The sequence below is a fragment of the Pelodiscus sinensis genome, chromosome 18, assembly GCF_052426305.1.
Source record: "Pelodiscus sinensis isolate ZL-2025 chromosome 18, ASM5242630v1, whole genome shotgun sequence".
Lineage (NCBI taxonomy): Eukaryota > Metazoa > Chordata > Testudines > Trionychidae > Pelodiscus > Pelodiscus sinensis.
In genome coordinates, this window is record NC_143069.1 from 31,512,795 (window position 1) to 31,536,800 (window position 24,006).

The 24,006-nt window shown below is 61.3% G+C and overlaps 2 protein-coding genes across 2 annotated transcripts; one reads left to right on the forward strand and one right to left on the reverse strand.

The window, feature by feature from the left end:
- CYTH2 (cytohesin 2) lies at positions 1-12,677 on the forward strand. The gene is made up of 12 exons (XM_075917485.2): positions 1-159; positions 2,464-2,611; positions 2,747-2,813; positions 3,038-3,156; positions 3,644-3,724; positions 4,013-4,125; positions 5,451-5,599; positions 5,736-5,847; positions 8,676-8,752; positions 9,101-9,172; positions 10,213-10,367; positions 10,687-12,677. Exons 1-12 carry the CDS (start codon positions 141-143, stop codon positions 10,772-10,774), a joined length of 1,200 nt encoding a protein of 399 aa, XP_075773600.1. The 5' UTR covers positions 1-140; the 3' UTR covers positions 10,775-12,677.
- A 168-nt stretch (positions 12,678-12,845) lies between these two features.
- Positions 12,846-23,649, reverse strand: LOC142825584 (neuronal pentraxin-1-like). The gene is made up of 5 exons (XM_075917483.2): positions 22,594-23,649; positions 16,700-16,892; positions 14,348-14,595; positions 13,654-13,833; positions 12,846-13,564 (listed from the first exon to the last, which is right to left on the reverse strand). Exons 1-5 carry the CDS (start codon positions 23,131-23,133, stop codon positions 13,355-13,357), a joined length of 1,371 nt encoding a protein of 456 aa, XP_075773598.2. The 5' UTR covers positions 23,134-23,649; the 3' UTR covers positions 12,846-13,354.
- Between the last annotated feature and the right edge of the window lie 357 nt (positions 23,650-24,006).

A 24,006-nucleotide genomic window follows, 5' to 3' on the forward strand; every position in this document is an offset into this window, starting at 1 on the left:
GCTGGTCCTGGGGAAGGAGGCGGGACATTCCCCCGCAGTGCCAGGCCGGGCGGCTGCGGGAGGAGGAAGCCGCCACCGACGCGGCAGCGCAGACGGGACCTGCCCTGGGCCGGAGCAGCCCAGCGACCGCTGCGGACGCCATGGAGGACGGAGTCTATGGTAGGGGCCTAAGGCTGTACCACTTTCAGAGGGGGGGCAGGGACACACCCATTCACTGCTGGCGAGGGGGGTGGAACCGTCCACTCCCAGGGGGCGGGGTTGGTCTGGGCTGAACCACTCCCTCCTTTGTGGGGTATGTGGGCTGTACCATTCTCTTGCTGGTGGGGAGGTGGCAGGGCTGTACCATCCCTCCCCTTGAAGGGGGTGTGTGTGGCCTGAACCATTCCACCCCTAATGGGTAGGTTGCCCTTTTCTCGTGTAGAGATGGGTTGTACCATTCCTCCCTAATGGGGGGGTAGGAGGCATTGAGGACAGGGTTGGGATGAACCATTTCCTTCCAGATGGGGAATGGGGAGAGGGTTGGGTTGTGCCATTCCTTCCCTTATGGGCGGGGGGCTGGGTTGAACCATTTTCTCCCCCATAGGGGAGCGGAGGGGAGTTGGGCAGAACCTTTTCCCTCCTTTGTAGGGGTGTGTGGGCTGTACCATTCTCTTGCTGATGGGGGAGCTGGCGGGGCTGTACCATTCCCTCCTTTAATAGGGACCGTGGTCAGAACCATTAGGGTTGGGGGAGTTGGGCTGTACCATTAGGGTTGGGGGAGTTGCTGTCCATAATGGAGACTAGGCTGCCTTATTGGGGGAGGTGGGAGGAAGGGGCTGGGCTGAACCATTGATTCCCTATGAGGATGGGGGGTGTTGGACTCAACCATTATTGTCCACCCTCCCTTGCAGCTCCTCCCCGTTGACTCCCTGTTCTGGCCAATCAGAGGCAGGGGCCGGGTCCTTGGCAGGCCCCTCCCTCCAACATGCTGCTGGCCCCGCCCCCGATGGCTCTGGGAGCTCCTGGGGGCAGGGGCTTTGTTCTGTGTCCTGCAGCCCCTGGCGCCGGGGCCCCGATCCAGGCCGGGGCTCCCCGCGGGCCGACAGGATCCAAGTGACAGACCCATGTGCAGCGGGGGCCCGATCCGGGGGCCCGAACTCCGAGTGAACAGTAGCCCGGAGCCGGGCTCCTGGGAAGCCCTGGGACGTCCCGGGGCAGTCAGCCCGCCCTGCGCTCGGGGCCTCAAAGCCAGGGCTACGGCCGGGAACGTGCCCAGATTCTGCACGTCAGCGACAGTGCTCCGTGTGGGCCTGGGGAGGCAGGGAATAGCCACAGCGCAGGGCTCCCCGGCCGCACCCCATGTCTGCAGCCGCGTCTCTGCAGTGGGCAGGAGATAAGAACATCAGAATGGCCAGACTGGGACAGACCAAAGGTCCAACCAGCCCGGTGTCCTGTCTGCCAACAGTGGCCAGTGCCAGGGGCCCCAGAGAGAGTGAAGGGAACAGGGAATCATCCAGTGATCCCCCAGCCTCTGGCGAATGGAGACGAGAGACACCATCCCTACCCACCCTAGCTAATAGCCATTGCTAGGCCTTCCTTCATGAATTGATCTAGTTCTTTTTTGAACCCTGTTAGAGTCCTGGTCTTCACAACATCCTCTGTCAAGGAGTTCCACAGGTTGTGCGCTGCATGAAGACAAACTTCCTTTTGTTTGGTTTAAACCTGCTACCTACTCATTTCATTTGATGACCCCTAGTTCTTATGTTATGGGAACAAGTAAATGACTTTTCCTTATTCACTTTCTCCACACCACTCATGATTGTATAGACCTCTATCATATCCCCCCTCAGTCTCCTCTTTTCCAAGCTGAAAAGTCCCAGTCTTTTTAATCTCTCTTCATATGGGATCCGTTCTGAATCCCTCATAATTTTTTATGCCCTTTTCCGAACCTTTTCAAATGCCAATCTGAGATGAGGTGACCACATCTCTACTCGGTATTCAAGATGTGGGCACCCCATGGATTTCTTCAGAGGCAATAAGATATTCTCTGTCTTACTCTCTATCCCTTTTTTAATGATTCCTAACATTCTGTTTGCTTGTTTGACGGCCGCTGCACGCTGCATGGATGTTTTCAGAGATCTGTCTACAATGACTCCAAGATCTCTGTTGAGTAGTTGTAGCTAAATTAATCCTCATCATATTGTATGTGTAATTGGGATTTTTTTCCCCCAATGTGCATTACTTTACATTTATCAGCATTACATTTCAATTGCCATTTTGATGCCCAGTTGCTTAGTTTGCTGAGATCTTTTTGAAGCTGCCACCTCACTGTTTACCCCTGTACAAACACTCCCATATCCCCCTCACACTGCAGGTGTCTGTCACTGGAAAGTCGAGACCCATTCACACACACACCCCAGTTTCTCTCTCGCTCCTAGAGCAGGGGAGCTCCCGCATCAGGCTAACCTGTGACCTCCATCTCAGTGCCCCCGGACCTGACCCCCGAGGAGCGGCTGGAGCTGGAGAACATCCGACGGCGGAAACAAGAGCTGCTGGTGGAAATCCAGCGGCTGAGAGATGAGCTGAGCGAGGCTATGAATGAGGTGGAAGGGCTGGAGGCGAATGAGGGCAGGTAACGAACGTGCTGAACCCCCCAGCGCCAGGCGAGGGGTCCCCGTTACCCAGCCCCTGCCCGTCCATGGGCTTGGGCGCTGCCGGGGCCGTTGCAAGTGCTGAACCGTGTGGTTATTCCCCATCCAACCCACAGCAAAACCCTCCAGAGGAACCGGAAGATGGGGATGGGCCGCAAGAAATTCAACATGGACCCTAAAAAGGTAGGAAGCGGGTGGGTGCCGGGGCTCCTGGCTTCTCGCTCTGCGTCTGGGAGGGGCTGGGGTGTCGTGGGTAAAGCAGGGGTCGGGGCTGGGAGCCAGGACTCCTGGGTTCTTTCCCTCCATGAGTGTCAGTTCCCCCAGGGGAAGGCGATACCTGGGCAGGGGGTTGGGAGCCGGGCGGGGTCTGTCCCAGGGCTCCCAGCTCCGTTCTCTCCGCCGCACAGGGGATCCAGTTCCTGGTGGAGAACGAACTGCTGCACAACACGCCCGAGGAGATCGCCCGCTTCCTCTACAAGGGCGAGGGGCTCAACAAGACGGCCATCGGCGACTACCTGGGGGAGAGGTGAGGGGGCGGGGCCAACGGGGAGGGGAGGAGCCATCACGGGGGGGAGGAGCCATCACGGGGGGGGAGGGGCCATCGGGGACTACCTGGGGAGATAGGATGGGGCGGGGCTATCCAGGAGGGTTGGAGACTAGCTGAGGGGGCGGGGCCATTGGAGATTAGCTGGAGGGTGGGGCCATTGGGGACTACCTGGGAATACATGAGGGGGCGGGGCTATCCAGGAGGGTTGGAGACTAGCTGAGGGGGCGGGGCCATTGGAGATTATTAGCTGGAGGGTGGGGCCATTGGGGACTACCTGGTGACTGAGGGATGTGGCTATGGGGGACTGCAGAGAGCAGGGGGCGGGGCCATAGAGGACTAGCTCAGGGGGCGGGGCAGGCCTGTGGGCAGAGACAGGGATGCTGTTCTCTCTGATGGGGAGGGGGCAGCCAGAGAGGAGCATGGGAGGGGATTCGCTCTGACCTCTCCCTTGGCCCCGCCCCCGCAGGGAGGAGTTTAACATTGCCGTGCTGCACGCCTTCGTCGACCTGCATGAGTTCACCGACCTCAACCTGGTGCAGGCCCTCAGGTGAGCCGGGGCCGGGCGGGGGGCTGCCAGGGGGCTGGGGGAGGGGGATCTGCAGGAGGAAGGTGAGGGGAAAGTTTGGAGGGAAGAGGGGCCTGGGGGAGGAAGCTGAGGCAGGGGAATTTGCAGGGGGGGACATTTTGCAGGAAGGGGGGGGCGGGGGGAGGGTGGGAAGGTTTAGGGGGCTGGAGGAGCTGGGGGAGGGGGTTGGGGGGCAGTTCACCCTCCCCTTTATTCCAGTAATGGGGAGGCTGGTGGGGCCCCCACTTACATGCCCCCCGTCCCCCACAGGCAGTTCCTGTGGAGCTTCCGCCTGCCTGGGGAGGCCCAGAAAATTGACCGCATGATGGAGGCCTTTGCCCAGCGCTACTGTCTCTGCAACCCCGGCGTCTTCCAGTGCACAGGTACCGTGGGGCCCATGCCTGGGCTCTCCCTGGGCAGGAAGGGGAGCGGGGGCTAGTGGTTAGAGCAGGGTGGTGTTGGGGGGGCACTGGGAGCCAGGACTCCTGGGTTCTTCTGGCTCTGGGACAGTGGTGTGGACTCTCGCCTCACTCGGGGGCCGCATACAAGCGAGAAGCAGCAAAACTCCAAATCAAACCCTCACTGACGTGGCCCCCGACTGAGGCGAAAGCTGCCTCCCACATCCCCCTCCCACACCAGTGCCGGGGCGGGGGCCTTCCTGGTAGAGTTTGCACCTGTCACAAGGGGGCGCTGCTGCTGCTCGCGGGCAGACAGGGCTCCTGGTCGTACAGTATAACCGGCTCACAGAACAAGAGACCCACAGGAGACAAGCTGTATCTTTAACAAGTTTTATTGTGAGCAATTCAGAAGCAGTTTTAAAAGCTGTGTGTGTGTGTGTGTGTGTGTGTGTGTGTGTGTGTGTGTGTGTGTGTGTGTGTGTGTGATCTAGTAATTAGTAATTAAAAGGCATTAAAAGCAATATTTAAATGGATAATTAACAATCTAAATCTAATCCTTAACCCAATTTAGGAGCCTAATTCTTAATCCAATTTAACACACACACACATACACATCCCACTCACCCCCTGGGGCTGGCCAGACCCCAGGTAATGTTGGTTAATTTGGTTGAGGCACGTCCGACGTGCACGTCACCCCAATATGCCGAATTGATGGACTCCCACTCGTGGGGCAAAATGGTGTGGTATATAACCTCTCGGGGGAGACACACAGTCCGGGTCCGGGTGGGATGTGTATGTGTATGTGTGTGTGTGTGTTAAATTGGATTAAGAATTAGGCTCCTAAATTGGGTTAAGGATTAGATTTAGATTGTTAATTATCCATTTAAATATTGCTTTTAATACTTGTGATGTATTAAACACCTTCTTCGGGTGTTCTCACGACAGATCTTGGGGGCATCCTGCTTACACCACCCAATTCTGAAATAATGGAGTGTCCTTGACTAGGTCTCTCCCTTGTCCCTCCTTATCTGGGAACGTTGCCTCCTTCTTCACCCTCAGCGCACACACGGTTCTTCTATTTCACACCGTCCTTTTTCTTGAAGTTGTAAACAGTCCACGTCCCTCCAGGGCTCTTGCCTGGACCTCAGGGTGGCCTCTCTCCAGTGGGGGGGTGGAGCACCCCAATGCTCGGGGGGATCCCTAAGCCTCTGAGGGCTGGATCCAGGGACCGCGTCTGGCCCCCGCTCCTGAGGTTCCCCACCCTGGCCTAGCGGGTCATTTCCTGCCAACCGACCTCCCTTCTCCCCCAGACACCTGCTACGTCCTCTCCTTCGCCGTCATCATGCTCAACACCAGCCTGCACAACCCCAACGTGCGGGACAAGCCCACGGTGGAACGCTTCATCACCATGAACCGCGGCATCAACGACGGGGGCGACCTGCCTGAGGAGCTGCTGCGGGTGAGGCCGGGCCCGGGGCTGGGGGAGAGAGCTGGGGCTAACCTCGGGGCGAGGTGGTGGAAGGGGCGTGGCCTCATTCTGGCCCCACCCCTGGGCGGGGCATGGCTCGTGGGTGACTCCGCCCCTCGCCCCCCAGAACCTGTATGACAGTATCCGGAACGAGCCGTTCAAGATCCCCGAGGACGACGGGAACGACCTGACCCACACGTTCTTCAACCCTGACCGGGAGGGCTGGCTGCTTAAGCTGGGTGAGAGCGGGACCTCCCGAAGCCCCTCCCCCCCAACCTCCCCCCTCCCCTCCGCCGCTCCCCCCCCCCCGCGATCTCTGCATGCCTCTGCGCTCTCCTCTCTCTGTGTCCCACCGACCCCTCGCTGTGTCCTCAGAGCACCCATCCTCCTTCCGCAGCTCCAGAGACCCCTCTTCCACCCCCAGCTAGCCTCGGCACGGGCTCCTGGGCCCCCCGGCTCTCACCCCATCAGTGTCAGCTAGAACTCGCCCCCCCCCTCCCGCCCCCCCAAGTCTGTCTCCCACCGCCCAGCCTCCGCTCCAGCTCCTGGTGTTCCTCTCCCCGTGCCCACCTTTGGCCAGGACTCTTGGCTTGGGGTCTGCCCCTGTCCCCGGCCACCTGGCTCTGGCGAGGGTTCCTAGCTTTGTTCCCCCCACACTCCCAGCTTCACCCAGGACTCCTGGGTCCCTGTGACCCCACCCCCTCTGACACCCGGCCTTGGCCAGGTCTCCTCCTCTCCATCCCTCCACACACCTCAGTCACCTGTCTCTCCCTACCCCACTAGCTGGGCCTTGGCCCGGCCACCTGAATGCGTCTCTGCTGCCTTCCCCACTGGGGCTTTTGAGGGCATCTCCCCCTGATCCCCCCCACGGCTGAGATTCCGGGTGGTGGGGGGCTGCACAGCAATAGGGGGAGCTCCTGCCCCCCATGCTACTCCCCACCTTTAAGACAGCTGGGACCCCAGTTCCCCCCCCCCCCCCAAGTTTGGAGGTAGAGTCCTCCCGACTAGCGGGGCCATGAAGGGTGAGGACGGGGTTCGTGAGGGCGCCCCGGTCTGACTTTCTCCTCAGGTTGAGGCCCAGGATAGGGGGTCTGGGGGTCACGGGGGGGGGGGAGCTGGAGCAAGCAGGATGGGGGGCATGTTCTCTAGGCCGGGAGGTCCTAGGCTGAGTTAGCGGGAGAGTGCTGTGGGGACCGGGTGGGGGGGGGGGCGTGGAAGTGGGTACAGACCTGAGCCGGCCTTGCTGGAGGCCGGACCCTCAGGCTGCCTCTAGGGGGCGAGCAGGAGTCAGCTCCCAGGGCAGGGGAGAGGGGAGGGAGGCCTATTGGTCAGAGGGGGGTGCTGCTGGGAGCCAGGACTCCTGGGATCTCTGAGAAGAGTGGGGTCTAGTGGTTAGAGCTGGAGGGACGGGGGGCGCTGCTGGGAGCCAGGACTCCTGGGTTCTAATGCATCTCTGCCCCAGGGCGGGTGTAGAGCCCCCCCTCCCCCCATGTATCAAACCCCCATGACCCCCGCCAGCAAAAACTCATTCCTTCCTCCCCAAGCCTGCTCCCCCCCCCACCTCCCCCCCAGCTCCCATCCCTGCGGCAGGGGGTTGGTTTGACCGTGTTTTTCCTCCTCACGTTGATGTAACTGATTTTTCCTCTTTCTCTCTCTTCTCTCTTCTCTTCCCCGCTCCCCTCTTTCTTTCTCTCCCTCCCCCGTTTTCCTCCCCTCCCCCCCACTCCTTCCCTCCACGGCCCCCCACGGCCCCCCCACTCCCTCGCCGCTGATGCCACTTGCTCTCGGGTCTCACCGTCCCTCCCCAGGAGGTAGGTAACAGAGCGGGGATGGGGGGGGCCCAAGTAACGTCTCGTCCCATTGGAGCCAGATCACTGGGGTAGAAATCTGCCCCCCCCCTCCAATCCTGCGAAGCATTTGAATTGGCTGGGGGGGGGGGGGTCTGGCTGCTTGAGGGGAAGGGGGTCGTCAGCTGCACCCCAGCAATGGTCCCAGATTGGGCTTTGTCTCCGCGGGGGTCCCCCCTCCCCTCAAGTAGGTCTTAGGGATTATAGCAGTGGGTGCTGGGAGCTTCCTGGGTTCTCTCCCTGGCTCTGGGACGGGAGTGGGGCCTAGTGGTTAGAGTAGGAGGCGGCTGGGGGCCAGGACTCCTGGCTTCTCTCCCCGGCTCTGGGAGGGGAGTGGGGCCTAGTGGTTAGAGCAGGAGGGGGCTGGGGGCCAGGACTCCTGGCTTCTCTCCCCTGCTCTGGGAGGGGAGTGGGGCTTAGTGGTTAGAGTAGGAGGGGGCTGGGGGCCAGGACTCCTGGCTTCTCTCCCCGGCTCAGGGAGGGGAGTGGGGCCTAGTGGTTAGAGCAGGAGGGGGCTGGGGGCCAGGACTCCTGGGTTCTCTCCCCGGCTCAGGGAGGGGAGTGGGGCCTAGTGGTTAGAGTAGGAGGGGGCTGGGGGCCAGGACTCCTGGCTTCTCTCCCCAGCTCTGGGAGGGGAGTGGGGCTTAGTGGTTAGAGTAGGAGGGGGCTGGGGGCCAGGACTCCTGGCTTCTCTCCCCGGCTCAGGGAGGGGAGTGGGGCCTAGTGGTTGGAGCAGGAGGGGGCTGGGGGCCAGGACTCCTGGGTTCTCTCCCCGGCTCAGGGAGGGGAGTGGGGCCTAGTGGTTAGAGCAGGAGGGGGCTGGGGGCCAGGACTCCTGGGTTCTCCCCCCAGCTCTGGGAGGGGAGTGGGGCCTAGTGGTTGGAGCAGGAGGGGGCTGGGGGCCAGGACTCCTGGGTTCTCCCCCCAGCTCTGGGAGGGGAGTTCGGTGAGTGACACCAGTTTCTCAGGCTTCATCCCCTCTCCCTTGGCAGCGCTATGGCAGGCGGCCCGCTCAGAGCCCAGGGACACCGCGTGGGTCTTGTGCTTGAAATCGCCCCTCCCCATGCCCGGCCGGGGGCGCCGTATCCATCTTGGCCTGCCCTTGGCCAGGCCGGGTCCTTGTCTCTCACTGCCCCCAGGTGGACCAGGCCAGCAGAGTCGATTGCTCCCCTTCCCGGCTGCCACTGACCCCCCCCCCCCCATCTCTGTTTCCCCTGCAGGCGGGCGCGTGAAAACGTGGAAAAGACGCTGGTTCATTCTGACTGACAACTGCCTGTACTATTTCGAGTACACCACGGTGAGCCCCGCCCCCCGCCTCCGGAGCCCTTGTGGGCTGGTATCTGCCCCTCAGGCCCATCTACCCTGGTATCTGGGCTCTGACAATGCCTAGAGCCTCCGCCTCAAAGGAAAACCCAGGCACCCCCTAGTGGTCAGTGGTGGAATCGCCTCGGGGGAGCCACCCAACCCCCGATCTCTCAGGGGTCGCGCAGGACCCCACAGGCAGCCCCTGCCAGGACTTGGGTGGGTTCTTCCCCTCCCCCTCTCAGGCCCAGGGCCTGCTCTTCCCACTAGGCCCCACAGCCAGGGTGGGGAGTTCCGCAGGCCGAGCCGGTCCCCCCTCACTCCGGCTTTGTTCCTCGCTCAGGACAAGGAGCCGCGAGGGATCATCCCACTGGAGAACCTGAGCATCCGGGAGGTGGAAGATCCCCGCAAGCCGGTGAGGGCAGCGCCCCGGTCCCTCCCCCCGTCCCCTGCTCTGTCCCCGTGGCCCTTGTCTGTCTGTTGCCAGCCCACTCCTTGCCCTTCGGCGCCTCCCTCCTTGTTTTCTCTTGTAGCTGTGCGGCCTGTCACCTGCCCTCCCTCCCTCCGCACGCCTCCATCGTCCCTCCCTCCCTTCCTCCGCACGCCCCTCCCTCCCTCCCTCCGCACGCCTCCATCGTCCCTCCCTCCCTCCCTCCGCACGCCTCCATCGTCCCTCCCTCCCTCCCTCCGCACGCCTCCATCGTCCCTCCCTCCCTCCCTCCGCACGCCTCCATCGTCCCTCCGCACGCCTCCATCGTCCCTCCGCACGCCTCCATCATCCCTCCGCACGCCTCCATCGTCCCTCTGCACGCCTCCCTCCACACGCCTCCATCATCCCTCCCTCCGCACGCCTCCATCATCCCTCCCTCCGCACGCCTCCATCATCCCTCCCTCCGCACGCCTCCATCATCCCTCCCTCCCTCCCTCCGCACGCCTCCATCGTCCCTCCGCACGCCTCCATCGTCCCTCCGCACGCCTCCATCGTCCCTCCGCACGCCTCCATCGTCCCTCCGCACGCCTCCATCGTCCCTCCGCACGCCTCCATCGTCCCTCCGCACGCCTCCATCGTCCCTCTGTCCCTCCGCACGCCTCCATCGTCCCTCCGTCCCTCCCTCTGCAAACCTCCATCATCCCTCCCTCCACGCGTCCCTTCCTCCATCCATCCACACACCTACATCCCTCCCTCCCTCCCTCCGCCCCTTCCTCCCTCCATCCACACACCCTCCCTCCCTCCCTCCCTCCCACACACCTCCATCATCCCTCCCTCTATCCCTCCGTACGCCTCCATCCATCTGTCCCTCCCCGGTACCGTGCTGGGCCCGTATTGTCCCGTATCTCGCTCCCAGCTCTTGGCCTTTCCTTTCAAGCATATCTGAGCTGAGTTGCCGCGGGAGGTGGGGGGGGCTCGTCGCTGGGTGTGACCCGCGACTGATTCTGTCTCTTCCCCCCCCCCAGAACTGCTTTGAGCTCTACATTCCCAACAACAAGGGCCAGCTCATCAAGGCCTGCAAGACGGAGGCCGACGGGCGGGTGGTGGAAGGGAACCACATGGTCTATCGGATCTCCGCCCCCACGCAGGAGGAGAAGGACGAGTGGATCAAATCCATCAAGTGAGTTGCACCCCCCCCCCCCCCACCCGTCCCCTCTCCGGGAGAGAACCCAGGAGTCCTGGCTCCCAGCCCCTGCCCAGCGTATCGGGGGGGCGGGGGGGGCGGCAGGGGTTGGTGATTCCAGCTCCTGACAGGGGGAGGTGAGAACAGATGGGGGGGACGAGGTCTGGTCCGCCCCAGTTGGGGGAGGGGAGGCCTGTCCAGTGATGGTACATGAGCCATGGGCCCCTCATGGGATGACTCTACCCCAAAGCCGGAGCTCTGACTTAGCCTCCCCCTCGGGGACCCCCGCCCCCCCCTAATGCCCCGCTCTCCCCAGGGCCGCTGTCAGCGTGGACCCCTTCTACGAGATGCTGGCCGCCCGCAAGAAACGCATCTCGGTCAAGAAGAAACAGGAGCAGGCGTGAGCCCGGCCGGCCGGCTGCCTTTCTGCGCCCTCCCACTCCGCCCCCTTGGGGGCCACTGAGACTGACACCCCCCCGAGCCGGGGGGCCCTGCCACGGACGGACAGACAGACAGACCAGCTTCCCCTTCCCCAGCACCTGTGTGCACCACCAGCCGGCTCAGACTTCTGACTCGTCCCTCCCCCTGCAGCCCCCTCCCCAGGAGCCCCTGGTGCCAGGGACCAGCAGACCCCTCCCTTCCTGGGGGGAGGCTGCGCCTGGAGAAAGGGGGGCTCAGCCATATCACGGGCTGAGGACCTTGCCGCAGGTTCCAATCAGGAGTGACTCCGGATTCACCCTGGGGGAGCAGAGATCGGAATCCAACCCTGTCCCTATTGCAATGGGGAGTGACTCCGGATTCACCCTGGCGGAGCAGAGATCGGAATCCAACCCTGTCCCTATTGCAATGGGGAGTGACTCCGGATTCACCCCGGGGGAGCAGAGATTGGAATCCAACCCTGTCTCTATTGCAATGGGGAGTGACTCCGGATTCACCCCGGCAGAGCAGAGAGCGGAATCCAACCCTGTCCCTATTGCAATGGGGAGTGACTCCGGATTCACCCCGGCAGAGCAGAGAGCGGAATCCAACCCTGTCTCTATTGCAATGGGGAGTGACTCCGGATTCACCCCGGCAGAGCAGAGAGCGGAATCCAACCCTGTCTCTATTGCAATGGGGAGTGACTCCGGATTCACCCCGGGGGAGCAGAGATTGGAATCCAACCCTGTCTCTATTGCAATGGGGAGTGACTCCGGATTCACCCCGGGGGAGCAGAGATCGGAATCCAACCCTGTCCCTATTGCAATGGGGAGTGACTCCGGATTCACCCCGGCGGAGCAGAGAGCGGAATCCAACCCTGTCCCTATTGCAATGGGGAGTGACTCCGGATTGATCCTGAGGCCCCTAGGTTAGAATCGGGCCTTGCCCCCATTGCAAACGTAACTGACTCTGGATTGACCTTGACTGACTCAGCTCCTCAGCACTTTTCCTTCATGGGGCTGGGGATTTTTGCTGTCTGCCCCTAAGCTCCCGTTTACACTAATCAGCGCCAGGGTGCAATAAGCTATTGCCTGGCAACCCCAGAGACCCCCCCCACCTCAGCCTCAGGGGCTAGGAATTTACCCATGAGTCTGTGCTCCCGCCATGTCTGGCCTCCTGCAGCGCCCCCTAGCTGCCAGCATGGAGTTCTTCCTTCCTCGGGGCAGACTGTGCAAGGGGATTTTAGCCACCCCCAGCCCCTCAATACCTGACACTTAGACACCCCCACCCCTACGCACGCACAACTGGGCCTAGAGCGCAGGGGGTGGGGCTGGAACCCCTCCATTTCCAGGCACCCCCCCTCTAGGCTCCAGCAGCACCCACTACAGATGGGGGGGGCTGGAGAACGCTTCCCCCCCCCACACACACACACAAGGGAAGGCTATTTGCTTTCCAGATGTGGAATCCCGTCCTTCTGATTACCCTCCCGCCGGGAAGTCGGCCGCGAGCTGCCGGAACAGCTAATGGGGGGCTACCCTGCTCCACCGGCTCCTGTCCCCCCCCCCCCGTCTCCCCCCCTGCCTTTGTGGATCAGCTGCCGCAGGTCTGCTGGGAGCAGCATGGGGCGACTGCCCTCGGGACCAACAGCTCCCAGCGGGCACGGGATCACAGCAATGCGCCCCATCGTCTCCCACGCCGGGGCCCCCCGGCCTTGCTGCCTCCTGCCGGCGCGGGGATCTCACCCCGCCCTGGCGCGGGTCTGGACAGAGGGGGGCTGGCCCCAATCCTGTGCCCACCGTGGGATTCCAGGGCGGGTTCCGGGTTTTGTAATTATTATTTAAGGATTTGATGGCTCTGACTTTCAACGGGATTAAAACACTACCGCCTTGAGTACAGGCCGGGCGCTGCTGGGGGGCAGGGGGGGGGACCCAGTGGGCACCAAACACCCAGGACAGCAAGGGGGGGGCACCCAACATCTGGCACCTTAAACCTTGTTTGGGGAGCCAGGCCTGCTGGTTCTGCCGTGGCGCGGGGAAGGGAGTGGTGCCCAGTGGTAAGAGCGGAAGGGCGGGGAGCCAGGGTGCGGGGGGAGGGTGGCTGGATGAGACCGGCGGCTTCTGGCCCAGGTGACTGTGGGCCCTGCTCAGCCCTTAGCTCATCTCCGGACGTCTGTGCTACCTCCAGCCGGGCGCAGGACTGGGGGGCTCTTTACACAGGGACCCCGGGCTGCCGCCGGGCTCCATCCGCCTGGGGGCAGTTGGGCGCGTTGGAAGCAAGGACTCGTGGGCAGCGTCGGGGCTGCTGCTGCCTTGGCAGGTTTATTTTGTCCCGCGCCCGTGGTGAGTCCTACGTAAAAGCGCCTGCTACGCCCCGCAGGGCAGCGTATGTACAGCCAGCCCCTGGCTATGTCCAGCAAGAGGGGAAGGGGTCGCCCGGCCCTGCTGCTCTAACCACTAGCCCCCACGCCCCTCCCAGGGCTGGGGAGAGAGCCCGGCTCCCCCCGCTGTCCCCACTTGCTGCTCCGTGTGTGTGTGTGGGGGGGGGAACCCGGGCGTCTGGGGCAGGGCTCAGTGGCAGGCGCTGAAGGGCAGCTTGGCCACCCCGCCGTGCAGTTCCACGGCGCCCTCGGCCCAGGCCACCAGGTCCCCGCGGGCGTGGCCGGCGCAGGTGGCCAGCTGGTAGACCTCGCCCGGCGCCAGCACGTGGCTCCACACGTTGAAGTCGGCCAGCTCCCCGATGAAGGCCTGCGTGGCGTCGAAGCGGCCGCCCAGCGTGTCCTGGAGGGGGGGAGAGCGGAGAGGTGAGGGGGGTGCAGGGAGGGAGACGGGTTACCCCGGGGGGATGCTCCCAGCCCGGGGCCACGTACCTGCTCCTGCCCCAGGATGAAGATGCCTCCGGGCTTGATGGGGTGCCAGGGGGCCAGGCTCTCCCCGCTGCCGCGCCGCACCCCGTCCTGGTAGCTCTCCCAGACGCCGTCCCGCGTCGACCAGGTCACGCAGATGTGGTGCCACTTGGCATCGTGGATGGCCAGGGGCAGGGTGGCAGCCTGCGGGGGTGGGGGGCGGGGTGGGGGTAATGTTGACTCACCTTGCTCCCTGTCCTTGAGGGGAGGCCCCCCTCCATTGGTATAACCCTCTCCTGGGCCCCTGCACCCCAGCACCCCCAGCCGGGCCCCCACCCTGCTCCCTGCAGCCCAGCGCCCCCTGCTGGGCCCCCACCCTGCTCCCTGCAGGCCAGCACCCCTGGCCGGCCCCCGCCCTGCTCCCTGCAGCCCAGAGCCCCCCGCTGGGCCCCCGCCCTGCTCCCTACAGCCCAGAGCCCCCCGCTGGGCCCCCGCCCTGCTCCCTGCAGCCCAGAGCCCCCCGCTGGGCCCCCGCCCTGCTCCCTGCAGCCCAGAGCCCCCCGCTGGGCCCCCGCCCTGCTCCCTACAGCCCAGAGCCCCCTGCTGGGCCCCCGCCCTGCTCCCTGCAGCCCAGAGCCCCCTGCTGAGTTCCCGCTCCCTGCTGGCTCCCCCCCCCCCCCCCCCGGCTCCCTGTGGGCTGGCAGCTCCCCGCCTGCACCTTGTCGTTGATGAGCAGCTCCATGGGGTTGTTGCCCCACTCAATGAGCACCAGCTCGTTGGCCTGGCCCGGCACCGAGTAGGAGAAGGGGGTGCCGACGCCGGGCGCCGAGCCAGACTTGAGCCACAGGCAGACCGTGAAGGCGAAGATCTCGTGGTGCAGCGTCCGCTTCACCTTGACGTACATGTAGTTGGTGCGGAGGGGGAAGCCTACGCGGAAAGCCTCAGCCGGTTTCTCCACCTTGGGCCCTACAGGGGCAAGGTCAGTGCCCGGGGGCCGGTCACAACCCGCCCCGGGAGAAGGGGGGTAATTCTGGCCAATCACCAGCCGCCCCCCCCATCCATTGCTACATCCGTCCGTCCTTCCATCCAGTCGTCACTCCCAGCCAGCCCTGGACTCGCCGGCTGGAGGGGGGAGGTCGTCGCGTCCTGTCCCCAGCAGGACCAAGCACCATCTGGACCATCCCTGCTAGGTGTTTGTCTCACCTGCTGGATCCCACACCTTCCCCCGGCAATTGATTCCAGGGCTGAATCACCCCGACAGGAAGTTTTTCCTAATCTCCAACCTCAACCTCCCCTGCTGCAGTTGAATCCCCTTGCTTCTTGGCCTGGCCTCAGACACTAGGAAGATTCATTTTCCTCCCTCCTCCTCCTCACAACCTCGTAGATGCTTGAAAACAGTTGTCTCCCCTCTCTGTCTTCTCTTTTCCAGACAAAAGCCAGGTCCTTCCGTCTCCCCTCAGCACTCCTGTTTTCTAGACCAGTGTTTCTCGATCTTTTTTCGTAAAGTCCCCCTTTTAAAAAAAATGTGTAAATACCCCCGCTACCTACCGTTTTCAGACACACAATTTTTTTCTACCGTTGCAACACATTTGTTTAAACAACTTAATTGTAGCCGGGCGGGTGATGACATCTTTGGGTGTAAAAAGTACAAAAATAATAAAACGGTGTAAAACGTAAAACAAAGATTCAGTTTTCTCCAAATGTTAGTTGTGCTGAAGTACCCCCCAGACTGCTCTTGAGTACCCCTAGGGTACTTGTACCACTGGTTGAGAAACACTGGTCTAGACCGTCTTTGTGTTGCTCTTCTCTGGTCCCTCTCCAATTTCTCCGCCTTGTTCCTGAAAAGTGGTGCCCAGAACTGGCCGCGATCCTCTAACCGAGGCCTAACCAGCACAGAGCACAGCAACTCCTCGGCTGTGTCTAGACTGGCAAAACTTGCCAGCTGTCTACACTGGCCGCTTGAATTTCCACAAGAACACGGACTTCCTGCTGTCTGAAATCAGTGCTTCTTGCGGAAATACTGTGCTGCTCCCGTTCGGGCAAAAGTCCCTTTTGCGCAAAGCTTTTGCGCAAGAGGGCCAGTGTAGACAGCTCCGATTTGTTTTCCGCAAAAAAGCCCCGATGGCGAAAATGGCGATCGGGGCTTTTTGGCGCAAAAAACGCGTCTAGATTGGCACGGACGCTTTTCCGCAAAAAAGTGCTTTTGCGGAAAAGCGTCCGTGGCCAATCTAGACGCCCTTTTCCGCAAATGCTTTTAACGGAAAACTTTTCTGTTAAAAGCATTTGTGGAAAATCATGCCAGTCCAGACGTAGCCCTCGTGTCTGGCTCACAGGACTCCTGCGAATGCAGCCCAGAATCATGTGGGCTTTTTTTTTTTTTTTACTGTGTCACAGTCTTGCCTCGTGTTTAACGTGTGGTCCGCTAGGACCCCCGGTTCCCTTCCCGCCAGTCTCCTTCCTCGGCAGCCGTTTCCCATTGCGTGTGAACGAAACTGTGTCTTCTGAATTGAATTAGCCAGCCCTCTGTCTGGGTGCCATTGGGTGGAGAGAGGCTGTTCTCAGCAATGGCAGGACTAATAGCAATGGGCTCACGTTGCAACGGGGGAGGCCTAGGTTGGATATTAGAAAAAACTCCCGAGGAGGGAGGAAGCACTGGGACGGGTTCCCCAGGGAGGGGGTGGAATCTCCATCCCTAGAGGTTTTTAAGTCCCGGCTTGACAAAGCCCTGGCCGGGCGGATTGAGTTGGGGTTGGTCCTGCTTTCGGCAGGGGGTTGGACTTGATGACTCCTGAGATCTCTTCCAGCTCTGGGAATCTCTCATGTCCTCTAACCATCCATTCAACAGCCTCCCCATTCATTCAGTTATCAATTCAGCCACCCTGAAGTCCATCCGTGCAGTCTCCTGACAGTAGCAACAATCCGTCTGTCCATCCCTGGTCTGTCCCGCCCCTGGTTCTCTACCTGACTGTCCCTGCAGCGCATCCTATTCATCCGTCCACATCTCTAAGCTGTATCCTTTGATCCTCCCCCTCCCTCGCCAGCTATCCGTCCCGGCAGCTCTGCCCCTCACCCTTCTCGTGAGAACCGTGGGCCCCGTTCTTGTGCCACTGCGGCTCCTCGTGGCCGTGGTGCGGCTCCTCGTGGCCGTGGCTGTGGTGCTCGCTGGCATTGAATTTCTCTCGGATCTGATGCTCCAAAATGCTGATTTTCTTCTGCAGGGCGTCCCGCAGGGAGAGGGAGAACAGGGAGCTGTTGCGGCTGTGCTGGGGGGTGGGTAGGGTGGAAGGAAGGGGCTGTGAGCGAGACCTCATCCTCCTCTGGGTGCCCATCTACCCTGGCGTCCCGTCCCTGCTACCCTAGCTCAGCCCCATGGGCCCATCTACCCTGGTATCCCGGTATATGAGAGGTCCTCTGCCCAACCGTCCGTCCATCTGATTGTCCAAGAACTTCTAAACGGTTGAGCTGAGACCACAAAATTCCTCTGATCCTAACAGAACGTGAAGCAAAGTCGGGGGCTGGTTGTGCCAGGACAACGGGAGGGGCCCGGAACGGGACTGAGGCTTCTCATAAGACCACAGAGAAAAGAGACAGAATCACCCGGCAGGTGAAAGGGGCTGGCTGGGGGCGCCCGACCCCTGTCTGGGACTGTCCCAGCCCTGAACCTCCCCCCCCCCCCTGGCTCCCTTTAGAGAGGGTGGGGGAGCTGCACCCCTCCCCCCACTCATACAGGGGCATCGCCGGCTGTTCTCCTTTTCTAGGGCACGAGGGGAAAGTGCCCAGTTTCCTGCATTCCTCACTCTGGCTGGGGGGCGCAGGGGGGCAGATGAACCTGGACCTGCCCCAGCCGGGGGAACATGCCCCCCTCCCCCGACTGTACCCGCTGGAGCTGCAGCGGCCACGGAGGGCTGGGGTTGCCCTCTCCCCCCGGGCCAGCCTGCATCCCGCCCCCCTCCCCCGTAGCCCTACCCCAGAGCAATGACCCCATGAAGAGGAACAAAAATGAACTGAGTTGGGCAAAAGGCCAGAGACCTGCCCCTCCCCCAAATAACCCCTAGGGCTGATCTCTTGCAGCAGGGGTGGGCAAGCAGGTTTGACGGAGGGGCCTCTCCAAGAATTTGGTCAGTGGCCAAAGGCCATGATATTAAAGGAAGGGGTGCGGTCTCTGGGATGGGGGTCGGGCGCAGAAGGCAGCTTGGGTAAGGGATCGGGGTGCAAGTTGGGATGTGGGGTCTGGGAGGAAGTTCGGGTGAAGAAGGGGGGTTGTGAGCTGGGGCACAGGACCGGGGTGTAGGGGTTTGGGCTGTGACCTAGGGGAGGAGGGTGTGGTGACCTGGGATTGGGGTGCAGGAAGGGGGGAAGAGCATTTGGGTGACATGGGACAGGAGAGGGCAGAGGGTCTGGGGTGCCACAGGCAAGCTCAGGGTAGGAGTTGCTGACCTGGGTGACTCCCGGCCAGCAGCCCAGCTGGTTTTTCAGCCCTTCCATACCCTGGCAGGCGGCCGTGTGCATCTGTGAACAGCTGTGAGCCCAACGGGAGGGGTACTTTGCCAAAGAAGCAGCTCCCATTGGCTGGAAACTGACCAATGGGAGCTGCAAGATTTTGCTGAGGGTGGGGTAAGTGCGCCACGCCTTTCCCCCTCCCCCTCCTGGGCTCACAGACAAACAGGGCCCCACAGCCGGCATGTAGGAGCGGGACAGGCAGGGAGCCAGACGGAGGCTCCCACTGCACCGCGGGCCATATTTCACTGGGCCCTCTCTTTGAGAACCCGCCCCCTCCCCCCTCCGGCTGAATCATTGGGAGTGATGGAGAAGCCGCCATGGTCCAATGCAAATCCTGCCAGTGGTTGATTTTGCCAAGTGCGCGGCACCGTCTTTCCAGTCTGACTGCGTCTTGTTTCCGTCTCCAGCTGGATCGGGTTCGACCTTCCTCTGCCCGTGATGAAACATTTATCCCCCTGTAGACACTGGGATCAAGGCTTCCCTTCCCCTTCTCTTTCTCTTCCTGGCGTTTCTAAGGCCGGTTTCCTAACTCTCGTGGTCCTTCTCCAGCCCCCTCTCCAGCGGATCAACGCCCTCTACGGATTTGGGGCACCTGAACTGGATGCAGGAGTCCAGCCCCGCATGGCCTCAGGCCCCTGCTCCTGTGCGAGATTCCCTGCATCCCAGGATCCCCTTGGTCCTTTTGATCAGCATTCCCTGTAAGCTGAGCATTTGGGCGGCCACCCAGGAGAGATTCAGGTGCTGCCCGGCTGATTAGCAGAGCGCCCCCAGCTGGCAGCCTGTGTTTCTATTAGTGGTGCACAGTCACACATGCCTTGGTGCACAGAACAAAATTTATTCTGCACACGGGTTAAAAAAATAGAGGGAACATTGCTTTTGACCCATGGGAGAGCTCAGCTTTGACACTGACTAAGTTTTTCATCTGAGCATGGGGCCACGAGCCGATTCCTGCAGGAGCCTTCTAAAACCAAGCCTGCTTGATGGTGATGCTCCATTTGCAGATACATTTTGAGGCCCAGTGTTTAATCCATTTCTATGGGGCCGGGCTGGTTTAGAGCGGTCTGGTTTTTTTAATCACAATGCCGTGTGCTACCGAGCGAAATGACAGTGAAGTGTAAGCTCAGTTATCTTCATCAACCAAACTTGTCACCCTAGCCAAAGGAAAGATCACGTTACTTTGATAGCATCTGTTTTCCATAAAACCATGTTGATTGGCACTAATTACATTTCCCTCGTTTAATTCAATAGTGAGTCCTGTATCAGCTACTCCATTATCTGGCAGGGGGTTGCAGTCGGACTGACAGGCCTGGAACTACCCAGGTTATGGCTCTTTACTTTTTTTAAACACTGGCACAATACTGAGGTTCTTCCTGTTTTCTGTAACATCTCCAGTGCTCCATGATGTATTAAAAATCAACATGACTGGGCCAGAAAGCCTCTGGGCCAGCTCTTTTAAAACTCTTGATCGCAAGTTCTCTGGATCGGCTCATTTAAATAGTCTAACTGTAGTTAACACTGCTGAACATTGTCTTCTAACTGCTCTCTCTTTGCTTCCCTTATCAATTTTCTACAATTCCTAGCTTCCCATTTATATTCATTACTATTAACTTCTCCTTTGCTTCTGATTTGTATTCATTGCTATCGACTTCCTCTTTGCTTCTGATTTAGACTCATTACTATCAGCTTCCCCTATCTTCTAGTTGTTAAACCTATCTGCCTTCATTGCTGTTCTAAATTAGATTGTGTTAACCATGAAAGTCTTCTTCCGCAGCTGTGGTTTTTGGGCTTCTGGTATAGTGTTCTTCGGTGGTTTCCAATGAGCATTCACACTTTTCTGATTCAATTCTTCTTCCTAGCTGATCTGGCATATAATTATTTCCTTGTTTGTGATGCTTGTCCTTTTAAAGCACCAAGGCTGTATCTGACCACTCTGGGCTTTTCTCTTATTGCACATTACGAGCCGTGATCCTTTGGATCCAAGCCACTATTAATTTCTAGTTGCGTGATCAGTTCCTCGTTCTCTGTTAGGACAAGTTCTTGTGCAGAATTCCCCATGTAGAGAGCTGCAGCTGTTGCGGTAGGAAATTGCCAGCTCGGATGTTTAGACATTCCCAGGATGATTTCATGTCAGCACCATGTGACCTCCCAAGTTTGTTACTCAAATTGAAGCCCTAGTGATCGTGCAGCATTTGTTCCTGTATTTGCTAGTGGGCAAAAGTAGCCGTTCACTCTGGTCCCTAGTGTGATTGGATGGGGGGGGGGGCTGTAGCAGATTCTGGCTAACAACCCTTCTTGTGCTTTATGTGCATTTTCTTCCCAGGTGCCCGTGACGCAGAAACAAGACATGCCATTTCAGGCACAGATTCCTCTTTTGCCCACTTGGTCCTTCCTGACTAATCGTGGATTTTAACCCATTGGGACTAGCTAGATCACCCTTAGGTGCCCCTGGGAGCAGTGCCTCCTGGCTGTCGCCCAGGTGCTGAGCTTTGCCGGACCAGGTGAGAGCTGGTGCCGCCTGGAAGGGACAGGCCCCCTGTCCCCCACCCCCGAGCCACCCCCGAGCCAGCCAACCAGACTGTCCTGCCCTCGCATCCTTTGCTTGCTTGATTCTGTTTCTTCTCGGCAGCCTGATTTGGGTTGGAACCCTTGGCCTGCTCCTCCACCGGGCCCCACTCTCCTCGCATCCCGTTAGGGGGTCAGGGCGGCCAAAACGGATGGGCCAAGATCTAACACAGCTGGATGCCACATTTAGAGACCCCACCCGCCCCGGACCCTTCTGGCCTGGTAGTTCAGCTCAGCACCCTACTGATGCCCTGATCTCCTCCCCCAACCTCTGCCCCCATGGAATCTGACCTCCCTCCCCCTGGAGCCAGGCTGTTCTAGATTTCTGGACAGCTAAGAAGGGAAACACAGGAAGGAAGAGGCCGGGGGGGGGGGGTTATATTTAGCTGAATACGCCGTCTGGGACCCGAGCTGCTCCCACTAATCCATCCCACTCACTAGCCACAAACCCACTGATACTAACGGAGCAGCCTCTGTACAAGGCTTGGGGGGGGGGGGGGGGGAAGAGTACGAGGGGCAGCCTGGACCCCATTCTCCTCCAAGAGCTGGGGACAGAACCCAGGAGTCCTGGCTCCCAGCTCCCCTGCTCTAACCACTAGACCTCATTCCCCTCCCAGGGCTGGGCTAGAACCCAGGGGTCCTGGCTCCTGGCTGCCCTTCCCTTCCCTGGGTCCCTTCACTCTGGCGGCAGGAGGTCGAACTGGGTCTCAGGGCGGGAAGCTGAAGCCAGAGGTGTGGAGACAGGAAGTAGCGTATGTCTCTGACGGAGAGAGTTGTTCCATGCGTTTCCCTGAACACTCAGCCCTGGGAACAGCTTGGGGGCCTCTCTGCCCCGGACTCTGGAGGGCGGGCAGCACGATCACAAAAGACCTTGGGGGTGCATGTCTAGGACTCTAACCACTAGACCCCGCTCTCATTCAGTTCACCTTGAGGAATGGGACATGGGGCCTTTCCATCTAGGGCAGGGCCAGCTCTGATCTGCCCCAGGGCAGGCACTGGCTGGCTCGGGGGTGGGAGACAGGGGGCCTGTCCCCTCCAGGCGGCACCAGCTCTCACCTGGCCCCAGGGCAGGGACTGGCTGGCTGCATCCCAGGACCCCAAGGGAAATGCGCCTCTTCCGGGACCGTCCCAGTACTTCAAGGACAAAGGGGTCTTAGCTGGGGTCTTGGCAGATGGTCTTGAAATAGGATCAATCCGCTCACGCCGCAGGGCTGGGATTTGGGGGCTGTTTTTACTTAATTATTTAAAGCCGGAAACCGGGGGTTGGGAGCCAGGGCTCCTGGGCTCTATCCCCGGCTCTGGGAGAGGAGTGGGGTCTAGTGGTTAGAGCAGGGGGCTGGGAACCAGGACTCCTGGGTTTTATTCCCGGCTCTGGGAGGGGCGTGGGGTCTAGTGGTCAGAGGGGGGTGGGCGTGAAGTTCCTGGCTGGCAGGGGGGGCTGTTGGGAAGTTGAAGGTAGGGCAGCAGGGTTAGGGGGCAAGCAATGGCAAAGGGTGCAAGGGCATGAGGTGGGGCGATCGTGGGGGGGGGGGGGGGGCTGTCCTGACCATGGAATGGGGGAGGGGACTTGGTCTTGCCCCCCAGAGCGACAGGGGGAAGCTTTGGGGTCACTGCTGGGGGCAATTCTGCCCTAGGATAGAGGCATGGGGGCTGAGAGGGTGGGGTGTAGAAGTCATGGCAGGGGGTGGGGCTTGCAGGGGGCTGCACTTGGAGCCCCTCCAGCATTGGGGGGGGGCCAAGGTGCCCCAGTATCTGCAGATGTGCCAAGCCCTCCTTGAATGACTCCAGCGTGTGGGGGGCACTGGTGGGGGGAGAGCAAGGGGGCCGGAGAGGGGGTGGGGAGAATGGCCGGGGAGGGGGGCGTCAGTGAGGAGGGGGACGAACGTTGCCCCCCCCCGGTACCTGGAGGTGCTCCAATCTCTCCTTGAGCGACTCCAGCATCCGCTCCAGCTGGGGGGCGCCGGCGGGCGCCTCCCGGGGCGGGTCCTCCATGGTGTTGGGGGCAGCGCTGGCCTTGCGGAAGGCGGCCTGGTGCCCGGCGGCGCCCGGCGGCTCGGGGGGCTCGCGGTGCCCGAAGTGCGGGTACTTGTTCTCCCGCCCGGCCCCGTGGCTCAGGTTCTCCTCGTGCCCGCCTGGCCCGTGCTCCCCGCCCGGCCGGCCCTCGCACCGGCTCAGCTTGGCCGTCAGCTCCCGCACCGTCTCCCGCTGGTCCAGGATGGTCTCCTTCTGGTGCACCACCGTCTCCCGCAGGTGCAGGATGGTCTCCTTGGCCTCCTCCAGCGTGCCCACCCAGTGGCCCCCGGCTCGCGCCGGCGGGGCCTGCGGGCAGCCCTGCTCCAGCTCCAGCGGCATGGGGCTGCAGACGAACTTAGGCAGGGCGTACTCGCCCCCGCCGCCAGGCACCCAGCACAGGGCCCAGACGAGAGCCCAGGCCGGCCGCATCCCGGACCCCTCGTCACCGCCCCAGCCCTCCTCCCCCGGAGACGCTCGGCCGCTCTGTGCCCACGGCCGGCGGGCTCCGCGGGCAGCCGGGACGTGGCTTTTTTCTCCCAGCCCTGCCCCGCCCCCCCGGCGCCGGCCCGTCCGCCTCGATTTCCCAAATCCCCCGGTGATGCGGGAAGGGCGCCCGTCTCCCCGGAGACAGGGGAATTAGACAGGCGGGTTAATTGGCTTAAAGCGGCCTGTCAGAGCGTTTCCCCCCCCCCCCCGGCAATGGGACCCAGGCGTCCTAGCGGGTAGGGATCAGGGGCTTTGGCAGCTCAGTGGATGGGAATTAGCGAGGGGAAGCAACATGCCGGGACACAGAAGGGCTTCCCAGCCGCCGGGTACGGACCCCAGCACGCGTCTGTGTCTCCCCCCCAGAGCCAGCCGCATCTTGTGTGTGTGCGTGCATCTCTCCCCAGAGCCAGCCGCATCTTGTGTGTGTGTGCGTCTCTCCCCAGAGCCAGCCGCATCTTGTGTGTGTGCGCGTTTCTCCCCAGAGCCAGCCGCATCTTGTGTGTGTGTGTGCGTCTCTCCCCAGAGCCAGCCGCATCTTGTGTGTGTGTGCGTCTCTCCCCAGAGCCAGCCGCATCTTGTGTGTGTGGGCGTCTCTCCCCAGAGCCAGCCGCATCTTGTGTGTGTGCGTGCATCTCTCCCCAGAGCCAGCCGCATCTTGTGTGTGTGTGCGTCTCTCCCCAGAGCCAGCCGCATCTTGTGTGTGTGTGCGTCTCTCCCCAGAGCCAGCCGCATCTTGTGTGTGTGTGTGCGTCTCTCCCCAGAGCCAGCCGCATCTTGTGTGTGTGTGCGTCTCTCCCCAGAGCCAGCCGCATCTTG